This window comes from Musca autumnalis, unplaced genomic scaffold (assembly GCF_047663935.1).
Source record: "Musca autumnalis isolate F117 unplaced genomic scaffold, ASM4766393v1 scaffold_1, whole genome shotgun sequence".
NCBI classification, from domain to species: Eukaryota; Metazoa; Arthropoda; class Insecta; order Diptera; family Muscidae; genus Musca; species Musca autumnalis.
Window position 1 is genome coordinate 66,761,301 of NW_027411644.1, and position 12,728 is coordinate 66,774,028.

The window sequence follows — 12,728 nt, forward strand, 5'->3', positions numbered from 1 at the left end:
CCTATTGCACGTAGAAGACCCTTTAAGGCCTCCTATGGCAAACAGAAGACCTTTAAGCTCTCCTATTGCAAATAGAAGCCCTTTAAGGACAATTTATGATAATCGAAGACTTTTTTAAATGAAGGTTTGTAGAGGTCTTCTTTTCACAAATGGAGAGCTGCGAAGCTTTTTTTATTAAAACAACTTTTTTTTATTAAAAAAGTGTCAGTCGGCTTTGCCGACAGAGATATACCCTCAGCCAATGTGAAGTGGAACTTTCACCTACGGACAGATCGAATGTATTTAAGGTCTCTTCAGAATTTTGTGGCCCTGATCTATGTCTGGTAGATATAATAGGATGTGCAGAGTATGGATTACATCGGCCACTCCCTTCAAGAGTTATCGTGCGCACAATTTTTCCGAACATTTTTGAACTTTTGTGAGGGTGGTACCTGAAAAAGTTGACCGATATGGTTTATCTTCTAACTTAAACTATGTTTGGACAAAATATTACGAAGGCCAAATTTTGGAACGAATTGGCAGATCCATTCGAGATTTATCTTGCGCTCCAACCACCTCACACGGTGTCATAGGGGTTTTTTTTGCAACTTTCAGGCTATTTTCTCAGGAAGTATGGACTTGCCCCTGAAGAAACTTTTACCGTCGGGTAGGAGGCGGTGAATAGAAGTTGCTAAAACAAAAATCAAAGCGATTCGAGAGCAGGTCCTAAACTGTACTTTTCCGAAATTTTGTGTGGGAGGTACCCGACGGATTGAGTCCATATTGGAAACACATCTAAGTCAATGAATCAAATGAATCAAATCGGTTATCCCCTTCAAGAGTTATCGTGCGCACAAATTTTCCGAACATTTTCGAACTTTTGTGGGGGAGGTACCGGAAGGACTGGACCGATATAGCCCATCTTCGAACTTAAACTAAATTTAGGCAAAATATTACGAAAGCCAAAATTTGAACCGAATCGTTTCATCCGTTCGAGAGTTATCGTGCGCTCCAGCCAGCAAGACAGACAGACGGACGGACATGGCTAGATCGACTCCAAATTGTCTGAAATACATTTCGTCCAAACATACTAGGGGTCTAAAACCATTATTTCGATGAGGCACATTTTCATCGTATCAAAGTGTATATACCCTCCTTAGCCTAAAGGCTGAGGGTATAAAAACTTTTATTACCTTCTATGGCAAACAGAATACCTTTTAAAGGCTCATAAAATTCTTTAAAAATGTCCTCTCTTAGAGGGACTTTAAGTTACTAAAAAGTATTTTGAAACGTTCCTAAAATTCTTAAAAAAAAACTAAAAATGTATCCTGGCCTTTGAGAAGCTCCTCAAAATTTTAAAAAAAAGAGTCCACCTTTATTCTGTACTTTGAGAGGCTCCCTAAAATTCTTTAGATCAATTTCCACGTTTTTTCTGGCCTTTGAGTGGCTCCCTAAAATTATTTAAAACAAATGTCCACGGTTATTTTGGCCTTTGAGAGGCTTCGAAAAATTATTTAAAAAATTCCAAGGGCATTTGAGATGCTCCCTAAAATTCTTAAAAAAAATCGACGGTTATTTTGGTCTGTGAGAAGCTCCCTAAAATTCTTAAAAAGTCCATGTTTTTTCCGGCTCTTGAGTGGTTCCCTAAAATACTTTAAAAAAATCGAAGTTTTTTCGGGTCTTCGAGAGGCTCACTAAAATTGTTAAAAAAAAATCGACGTTTATTCTGTTCGGTGAGAAGCTTCCTAAAATACTTTTAAAAAATCCACGTTTGTTCTGGCTCGTGAGTGGTTCCCTAAAATACTTTACCAAAATCCACGTACATATCATATGTATTCTGGTCTTTGAGAGGCTCCCTTAATTTTTTTTTTAAATCAGAATATATTCTGGCTTTCATGAGGCGACCTTAAATTCTTAAAAAAATGCGTGTATATTCTTCTGGCACTCGAGAAGCTCCCTCAAAATTAAAAAAAAATCACGTTTATTCTGGTCTTTCAGAGGTTACATAAAATTCTTTAAAAAGAGTCCACGTTTATTCTGACCTTTGAGAGGATCCCTAAAATTCTTTAGAAAAATTCCACGTCTTTTCTGGCCTTTCTTTTCTGCTAAAATCATTTAAAACAAATGTCCGCGGTTATTGTGGCCTTTGAGAGGCTTCGTAAAATTATTTAAAAAATTACACTGGCATTTGAGAGGCTCCCTAAAGTTCTTAAAAAATCGACGTTTCTGGTCTGTGAGACGCTCCCTAAAACGCTTTAAAAAAATCCACGTACATATATTCTGGCCTTTGAGAGGCTCCCTCAAATTCTTTAAAAAATCCGAGTATATTCTGGCCTTCGAGAAGCTCAATAAAATTAAAAAAAAGATCGACGTTTATTCTGGCCTTTGAAAGGCTCCCTAAAATTATTTAAAACAAATGTCCATGGTAATTCTGGCCTTTCAGAGGTTTCCTAAAATTCTTTAGAAAGAGTCCACGTTTATTCTGACCTTCCTAAAATTCTTTAGAAAAATTCCACGTCTTTTCTGGCCTTTGAGAGACTCACTAAAATTATTTAAAACAAATGGCTTAGTAAAATTCTTTAAAAGAAATCCACAGCCCCTTCGAGAGGTTTTCAAAAATTATTTAAAAAAAATCCACGTTTATTCTGGCCTTTGAGGAGCTCCCTTAAATACTTTTAACAAATCCGTGTATATTTTGGCCTTCGAGAAGCTCCCTAAATTCTTTAAAAAATCCACGTTAATTCTGGTCTCTGAGAGGCTCCCTAAAATACTTTAAACAAAAAAGGCCACTTAGAAACATTGTGGCGTTTTTATTGGGATAGCGTTTGCAATTTTGTTTTTTTTTTTCAAAATAGTCTGGCTTAATCCCCTTGTTGTTGTTTTAATATTTTAAAACAACTAGTTTATTAGTGGAAAAGATTTGGCATTGTACGCCAAGGGGTAAGGCAGGGAATACTATAGTTTCGATTCTCGCCACAGAATCTCATCAGTTCCCTTGTTTGTTGTTTGTGGTTATTCTCCACCGAAGTTATTTTTCAATATTGAAAAATGTGCCTCATCGAAATAATGGTTTTAGACCCCTAGTATGTTTGGACGAAATGTGTTTCAGACAATTTGGAGTCGATTGAGCCATGTCCGTCCGTCCGTCTGTCTGCCTGGCTGGTGCGCACGATAACTCTCGAACGGATCAACCGATTCGGTCCAAAAGTTGGTTTTTCGTAATATTTTGTCCAAACTTAATTTAATTTCGAAGATGGGTTATATCGGTCCACTCCTTCCGGTACCTCCCTCACAAAAGTTCGGAAATGTTCGGAAAATTTGAGCGGACGATAACTCTTGAAGGAAGTAGCCAATTTGGTCCATACTTTGCACATCGTGAAATTTCTACCAGACTTGGATGAGGTTCCAATATGGTTCGGGTACCTCCCACACAAAATTTCGGAAGAGTTCAGTTTAGGACCTGCTCTCGAATCGCTTTGATTTTTGTTGTAGCAACTTGTATTCACGGCCCCCCATTCGACCGTATATGTCACATTAGGGGCAAGTCCATACTTCCTGAGAAAACAGCCTGAACGGTACAAAAAACCCGTATGACACCGTGAGTAGTGTTTGGAGCGCAATATAACTCTCGAACGGATCTGTCGATTCGGTCCAAAATGTGGCCTTCGTAATATTTTGTGCAAACTTAGTTTAAGTTCAAAGATAAACCATATCGGTTCACTCCTTTAGGTACCTCCCGCACAAAAGTTCAAAAATGTTCGGAAAAATTGTGCGCACGATAACTCTTGAATAGAGTGACCGATTTGGTCCATACTTTACACATCCTAATATGTCTACCAGGTATAGATCAGGTTTGAATATGAACTATATTTGTCCACTCCTTCGGGTACCTCCCACACAAAATTTCGGATAAATTCACTTTAAGACCTGCTCTCAAATCGCTTTGATTTGCGTTGAAGCAACTTGCATTCGCTGCCTCAATTACGGCAGTAAAAGTTTTTTTTCGGGGGCAAGTCCATACTTTTTGAGAAAACAGCCCGAAAGTTGTAAAAAACCCCATATAGCACCATATCGTCGGTGTCATGCTAAAGTGTTCCATACGCCATTTTTGACTTTTTGAGATACAGGTGCTTTCTAGGGTTTTCCGGTATGCTCTTTCTGAATTTCTAGTCGGCTTTCTCCTACCTGCTCTAGTTTCCGAGATATCCACGCATCGACACAAATGTTTAAACTTTTTTCAGTTATGAAATTAATATTTCAAAAATTTACAAGTTTAAAAACACATTTCAAAAATCAGAACTTTAATTTTCGCTTTAGAAGTATTTAATTTATTGAGGCAAAGATGGAAAATTTTTTGGTCACTTTGTTCCATGTGATTTACAATATTTCACATTTGTGTCATAAGTGTGGATATGGAACAAATCGACAAAAATTCCTTTTTTAAAAAAATCTCTATAACTTTTATATTCCAATATATATTCCTCTATATTTTTGCAAATATGTTCTATATACTATTATTAATATTTCAAGTCAAAAACATAAATATTTTCTTTAGTCAGCTCCACGCAGTTGTGACGCAAAACATTAAAATGCGATTATCTCAAAACGGGCAAATGGCGTATGGAAAACTTAAGCATGACACCGACGATATGTAGAGGCTGGAAAACTCGAACCGAATACTGCGTTCGTCCACACTTTGTATATTTTAATATTTCTTCGAATATTAGATGAAATTCGAAGGTGGTGCTTATAGGTCCACTCCTTCCGGTACCTCCCCCACAAAAGTTCGAAAATATTCGCTAAAATGGTACGCGCGATTTCACATAGACGTAGCAACCGATTTGGTCCAAACTTTGGATCTCTAAATATTGTCGAAACTTAGTTTATGTTCAAAGTGGGGCCCTATCTGCCCAATCCTTGTGGTACCACACACAAAAATGTTCAACAGTTTTGTGTGGTTCGAGGATCCTTAGGACATTTTACCGAAGATTTTCCTAATGACCCTGTTTACAGCCCTATCTATCGATATCTCCGCAAATTTTTGAGCTTTAATCCTATCCATTTTTTGTCGGTTCATACGCCCAAAATTTTGAAAACCCCCTTATTACATAATTTTTTTGGGAAACAAATATTTCAAACCACACAGGCTGAGGGTATATCTTTGTCGGCAAAGCCGACTGATACTTTTTTACTTTTTGTAAAAAAAAAATCCACTTTTATTCTGGCTTCTAAAATGCTACCTAAAATTCTTTAAAAAAAATCGACCTTAATTCTGGCGTTTAAGAGTCTCTCTACAAGTCTGAAAAAATAAACGTTTTACTAAAACATAAACTTTTAGCTACTCCTAATTTTCCTTCTCATTCTCCCTCATTCATCTATACAATATTGTGTCATTTAGCATTGAGGTTGTTTTCTATTTTGTTTCATGATTTTATGTTTTTTGCGAGACAACTAAAAAATCCACATAGACGAGAAATAGACGAGGCACCAGACAAAAAAAATTCCCAACAATACAAAATTATAACAAACATCAAATGCGCCTCCCCAAACTACCGGCAAAATATGTATAAATTGCATATACCAAAAACAATGGCAAAACACATGTGTATATGTATGTTGGCTCGAAAAGCAAAAACCAACAACAACAACACCAATAACAAAAAAATTATATATGAACAAACAACTTTGACTTATTTACAGGCCATTCACCGACGTTTAACTGTCATACAAAAAAGTGCATACTAGTTGCCGAACAACAAAGTCATACGTCGTTGTCGTCGTCGCCAACGGTTGTGTCTCTTCGCCATAATCATCGGGTCTCATGCTAAAATTGCATGCCACCCCGTACATTGCATTGCAGGGCAGTGTAATTTGCAAAACTCAATAACGCAGAGCAGCCAACGAAGAAATGTGTATTAAAATTATTTGCAGTGTTTGAACAACAACAATAGCAACAACTACAGCAACGGTAATAATTACCACCCTCTTTTTAGGAAGCCACCTACATTTGATTGTGTGCTGGGGAATGGAATATCAACAAGCAGCAGCATTGATTGTTGATTGAAAGAACAGCATCATAAAAACAACAACAACCACATACTACTAAATCCCCACAATTACAACTACGTACGTGGGGGATAGTGTGAGCACAAACATTTCAGAGAGTTAGTGAGAGTCGGAGAACATTACAGTTAATGCAGCAGCCAACGGCACCCCATTACATCAGCATTTGTTGGCTTCTCTCCACCTCTCTGCAAAACATAAACAAACCCCAAACCAGTGCTGCCCATTCACCTAACCAAAGGTGAGAGAACATAGTGAGAGTGTGTAAATGAGAGTGACTGTGTGTAAATGAGAAAAAATTTCAACACCACCTTTGTAATAATCAAATGGCTGTGTAAAAAATCCCCAAGAAAAAAGTGAGAATAGAGAGAGCAAATTGTAACACAGAAAAAAATACCTCCATAAAGAAAAGCCAAGTGTCTCGTGCATATTTAGTCTTAAGGTTGTTGTGTTAATTATCAGACAGACAGCTGGCAGTTATTTACAGTGAAATTAAATATTTTCGTATTTAACTTAAAAAAAGAGAAAAAACAAAAGAAAAAATTACCTAAAATACACAGAAAAGAAAATGTGACTTTGCAAAAGCAAAAACAAAAGTAATTTATATCAAATACAATAAAAAAAACTAAACTTAAATTAATAAAAAAAATTCTCAAAAATAAAAGTGCATCCAATCGAAATTCGCCACAATGCACGGCATAACCCATTTATATCGGCAGCATGCCATTGAAAAACAATTAAGTGCAGACGCATGGCAAAATGGTGTTGCTGGTGGTGGTCACCATCATCATCATCATTTGCATCATCAGCATACGTCATATGGACGTAGTTATAGTCGTGACAGTGACTACAATAGCGGCAGCGGTAGTGGTGGCAACACCAGTGGCAATACAATGGAATGCTCTTTAAAAAATGGTGCCAATCACTCTAGTTCCAGTTCAAATTCATCAACAAATTCAAAATCACCAAATTCGTCACAGGGTAAGAAGAAAATCGACGGAGAAAGGGAGAGGGGAAAGTGGAAGAAATTTCTTGGAAACGGGTTTCTATTGGAAAATGGAGACCCTACAAAACTTGTTATCCACCATGTTTCGATAATGTAAAAAACATTATCCACAATATATGGATAACGCACAAACGTTATACACGATATTTGGATAATGTAAAAATGTTATCCACGGTATTTGGATAACGTAAAAACTTCATCCACGATATATGGATAACGCACAAACGTTATACACAATGTTTGGATAAAGTGAAAACTTTATCCACGATGTTTGGAAAACGTTATCCACGGAACTTGGATAACTCAAAAATGTTATTCACGGTGTTTGAATAATGTAAAAATGTTATCCGAGGTTTTTGGATAACGTAAAAACTTCATCCACGATATATGGATAACGCACAAACGTTATACACAATGTTTGGATAAAGTGAAAACTTTATCCACGATGTTTGGAAAACGTTATCCACACAACTTGGATAACTCAAAAACGTTATCCGAGATATTTAGCTAACGTAAAAACCTTATTCACGATATTTGGATATCGTAAAACATTATCCACGATATTTGGATAACGTAAAACCGGTTATACACGGAACTTGGATAACTCAAAAATGTTATCCTCGATGCTTGGAAAACGTTGAAACGTTATCTACAATAACGTAAAAATGTCAACCGAGATATTTGGATACGATAAAAACCTTATCCACGATATATGGATATCGTAAAACATTATCCACGATTTTTGGAGAACGAAAAAAACTTTATCCACGATGTTTGGATCACATAAATACGTTATCCACGATAATATTTGGATAATCCAATAACGTTATATACGATATTTCAATAATGTAAAAACTTTATCCAAAATTTTTGGATAACGTAAAAACTTCAAAATGTTATCCACGATATTTCAATAACGTAAAAACGTTATCCACGGCATTTGGATAACGTAAAAACGTTATCCACGGAACTTGGATAACTCAAAAATGTTATCCACGGAACTTGGATAACTCTAAAATGTTATCCACGATATTTTGATAGTGTAAAAATATTATCCACGATATTTGGATAACCTAAAAACGTTATCTACAATAACGTAAAAATGTTATTCGAGATATTACGATAAGATGAAAACCTTATCCAAATTATATGATTATCGTAAAACATTATCCATGATATTTGAAGAACGTAAAACGGTTATCCACGGAACTTGGATAACCCGAATATGTTATCCACGTTATTTCAATGCCGTAAAAACATTATCCGCGATATTTGGATAACGTAAAAACTTTATCCACGTAAGTTGGATAACTCAAAAATTTTCAGCAATATATGGATAACCTAAAAACGGTATCTGAGAGATTTAGGTAAGGTTAAGACCTTATCCACGATATTTGGAAATCGTAAAACATTATCCACGATGTTTGGAAAACGTAAAACGTTATCCACGATGTTCGGAAAACGTAAAAACGCTATCCACGATTTTTGTATCACGTAAATACGTTATCAACGTAGTTAAATAGTGTTAAACGTTATCCACTTTATTTGGATAACGCAAACACGTTATCCACTTTAGTTGGATAACCCAAACACGTTATACACGATTTTTGGATAATGTAAAAACTTTATCCATGATTTTTGGATAACGAAAAGACTTCAAACCGTTATCCACGTTATTTAAATAACTTAAAAACGTTATCCACGAAACTTGGATAACTGAAAAATATTATCCACGACATTTGGATAATGTAAAAATGTTATCCACGGAACTTGAATAACTGAACAATTTTATCCACGTTATTTAGATAATCTAAAAATGTTATCCACGATATTTGGATAATGTAAAAACGTTATCCACGATATACGGATAACGTAAAACCCTTATTCGCGAGATTTGGATAAGGCAAAAACCTTATCCACGATGTTTGGATATCGTAAAACGTTACCCCCGATATTTGGATAACGTAAAAACTTTATCCACGATGTTTGGAAAAGTTAAAACATTATCTACGATGTTTGGATCTCCTAAATACGTTATTCACTTTATTTGGATAATGTAAAACGTTATCCACGGAACTTGAATAGCGTAAAAACGTTATCCACGGACCTTTAATAACTCAAAAATGTTATCTACGATATTTTGATAATGTAAAAATGTTATCCGCGATATTTTGATAACGTAAAAACGTTATACACGACGTTTGGATCTCGTTAATACGTCATCCACGTTATTAAGAAAACGTAAAACGGTTATCCACGGAACCTTGATAACTCAAAAGTGTCATCCACGATATTTACATAACGTAAAAACGTTATACACGATATTTGGATATCGTAAAAACGTTATCCGAGAGATTTGGATAAGCCAAAAAACTTATCAACGATGTTTGGATATCGTAAAACGTTACCCCCGATATTTGGATAACGTAAAAACTTTATCCACGATGTTTGGAAAAGTTAAAACATTATCTATGTACGATGCTTGGATCTCGTAAATACGTTATTCACTTTATTTGGATAATGTAAAACGTTATCCACGGAACTTGAATAGCGTAAAAACGTTATCCACGATATATGGATATCGTTAAACGTTATCCACGACATTTGGATAACATAAAAACGTTATACACCCTGTTTGGATAAGGTAAAAGCGTTATCCACGATACTTGGATAGCATAAAAAGGTTATCCACGACATTTGGATGGCCCAAAACGTTATCCGCGATGGTTGGATAACATAAAAACGTTATCCACCCTGTTTGGATAAGGTAAAAGCGTTATCCACGATACTTGGATAGCATAAAACGGTTATCCACGACATTTGGATGGCTCAAAACGTAATCCGCGATGGTTGGATAACGTAAAGACATTATCGACGATATATGGATAAAGTAAAAATATTATCTACAATACTTGGATAGCATAAAAACCTTATCCGCGATATTTAGATGACCCAAAAACGTTATCCGCGATGGTTGGATAACGTAAAAACCTTATCTACGATATATGGATAAAGTAAAAAACGTTATCCGAGAGATTTGGATAAGATGGAAACCTTATCCACGATATTTGGATATCGTAAAACGTTATCCACGACATTTGGATAACATAAAAACGTTATCCACCATGTTAGGATAACGTAAAAACGTTACACGATATGTGGATAATGTAAAAACTTTATCCGAGAGATTTGGATAAAGTAAAAACCTTATCCACGATATTTGTATATCGTAAAACGTTATCCACGACATTTAGATAACATGACGTAAACATGTTATCCACGGTACTTGGATAGCATCAACACGTTATCCACAACATTTGGATGACCCAAAAACATTATCCGCGATGGTTGGATAACGTAAAAACGTTATCGGCAATATATGGATAAAATTAGAACACTATCCACGAAACTCGGATAACATAAAAACGTTATCCGCAATATTTGGATGACCCAAAAACGTTATCCGCGATGGTTGGATAATGCAATAACATGATTGACGATATATGGATAAAGTAAAAACATTATCCAAGATATATGGATAGCCACAAAACGTTATCCACGATAGTTGGAAAATATAAAACGTTATCCACGACATTTGGATAACGTAACAACTTTATCAACGATGTTTGGATAACTAAAAACGTAATCAACGATGTTTTGATAACCTAAAAAGGTTATCCACAATATATGGATAATGAAAAAAACCTTATCCGAGAGATTTGGATAAAGTAAAAACCTTATCCACGATATTTAGATAACATAAAAACGGTATCCACCATGTTTGGATAACATAAAAACCTTATCCACGATACTTGGATAGCATAAAAACGTTATCCACGACATTTAGATGACCCAAAAACGTTATCCACGATTTTTGGATAACATGAAAACATTATATACGATGTTTGTATAACATAAAAACGTTACTCATGATACTTGGATAACATAAAAACGTTATCCACGATATTTTGATGACCCAAAAACGTTATCCGCAATGCTTGGATAACGTAAAAACGTTATCGACGATATTTGGGTAAAGTAAAAACATTATCCAAGATATTTGGATAACCACAAAACGTTATCCACAATAATTCTATAGCATAAAAAGGTTATCCGCGATACTTGGATATCGTAAAAACCTTATCCACGATATTTGAATGACCCAAAAACGTTATTCACTATGTTCGGATAACTTAAAAGGGTTATGCACGATGTTTGAATAACATAAAAACATTATACACGATATTTGGTTAATCCAAAAACGTTATCCGCGATGGTTGGATAAAGTAAACACGTTATCGACAATATTAGGATAAACACAATACGTTATCCACAATAATTGTATAAAATAAAAAGGTTATCCGCGATATTTGGATAACCTAAAACCGTTATCCACGATATATGTATAACGTTATTACGATATTCATGATATTTAGATAATGTAAAAATGTTATCCACGATATTATCCAAATTAATTATAAAATCAGATAGGTCAAAGAAACTCCATCTTTCAATTCCAAGAAATGCCCGAATTCCTCCCAATGTAACTTTGAGCAAACTCTTAAATAAACTTGAGTCTTATTTTCATCATTACCCCTCTCAGACAAAGTTCCCGACACTTGGTCGCCGAATTTGCATTCTAGTCCACAGCCGGTACCCGATACACAAAGATCCATAAACAATCATTATCGGGATTCTCCCACCCACAATGGTTGTTCACGCAGTTCCTATGACAATTATATTAGCAGTAGTATTAAGCGTACACCATCATCGAAGCGTTCCATATTTGATCGAGCCCATAGTCCTGCAGTATATAGTGTAAGTTCACGAACAAAACCGATAACATTTGTTTTAAATAATATTCACTAATGAATTTTTTCGCTAATTTAGAGTCTTCGCAACAAGCCCTCCCTGGCTGATTACAACAATTCACCACCTCCCTCCTCGGGTGGTTATTTCCCCCACGATCTGGATGACATCTATGAGGGACAAAATGATCATCAGTATTTTACTTACTCGGGTGCCTCCAGTCGTCAGCAGGAAAGGCCTAGCATTAATTCCATCTTTCATCGGGTTGGTGCAGCACCTGCGGCCTTAGATGAATATGCCACCAGTCCGAATCATCATTCGTTGGATGGTGGTGTTAGCTCTCATATGCGTTATCGTTTCGATAACTCCAGTTTTGTACGCTCCATAAGTATTAATGAAGATGAGGCAGCGGAAAAGGACAAATCACCATCCTCACCCAAAGAACACAAACACCACCACAAACATCATAAGGATCATCATCATCATTCGATACAGGAAATGTTGAAACATTTCGGTAAAAAAGTACACATTTGGCCAAGGAAATCCCATGATCATGCAACGAACAGTGTTTGCACATCGCCACAAAATGATCCGCAGGAAAATTTCCGTTCACGTTCGAAATCTTTAGATGTCAATACGCTGCGTCGGCCCAATCGAATTCTAGAAGATTGTGGCGCCACCTATAAGATTTATGAGAAAATCTTAAAAGAAGGTAATAACAAAGGTAAACAGAAAGATCGATGTCCTCATGGGTGTTGTGTGTAAGGAACGAAACAAAAACATAAACATTTGGTACTTGCTTGCTTTGCGCTTTTTGGTTACACTTTTTGTATTTAGTTGTCACTTTTTGGGTTTCTTTTAATTTACAATT

The 12,728-nt window shown here is 35.8% G+C and overlaps 1 protein-coding gene across 12 annotated transcripts in view; it reads left to right on the forward strand.

The window, feature by feature from the left end:
• SNF4Agamma (SNF4/AMP-activated protein kinase gamma subunit) overlaps positions 1 to 12,728 on the forward strand; it is a 501,567-nt gene that overhangs the window by 404,619 nt on the left and 84,220 nt on the right. For 2 of the 12 annotated variants that reach the window (XM_073979951.1, XM_073979960.1), the window contains 3 exons: positions 5,680 to 7,023; positions 11,652 to 11,866; positions 11,939 to 12,581. The exons of 9 other annotated variants lie outside the window; for them this stretch is intronic. In XM_073979951.1, the coding sequence (XP_073836052.1) occupies positions 6,732 to 7,023; positions 11,652 to 11,866; positions 11,939 to 12,581 (1,150 nt within the window). In that variant the 5' untranslated portion in view covers positions 5,680 to 6,731. The remainder of the gene's footprint in view (positions 1 to 5,679; positions 7,024 to 11,651; positions 11,867 to 11,938; positions 12,582 to 12,728) is intronic. One more of the 12 variants, XM_073980002.1, reaches the window with a different exon arrangement.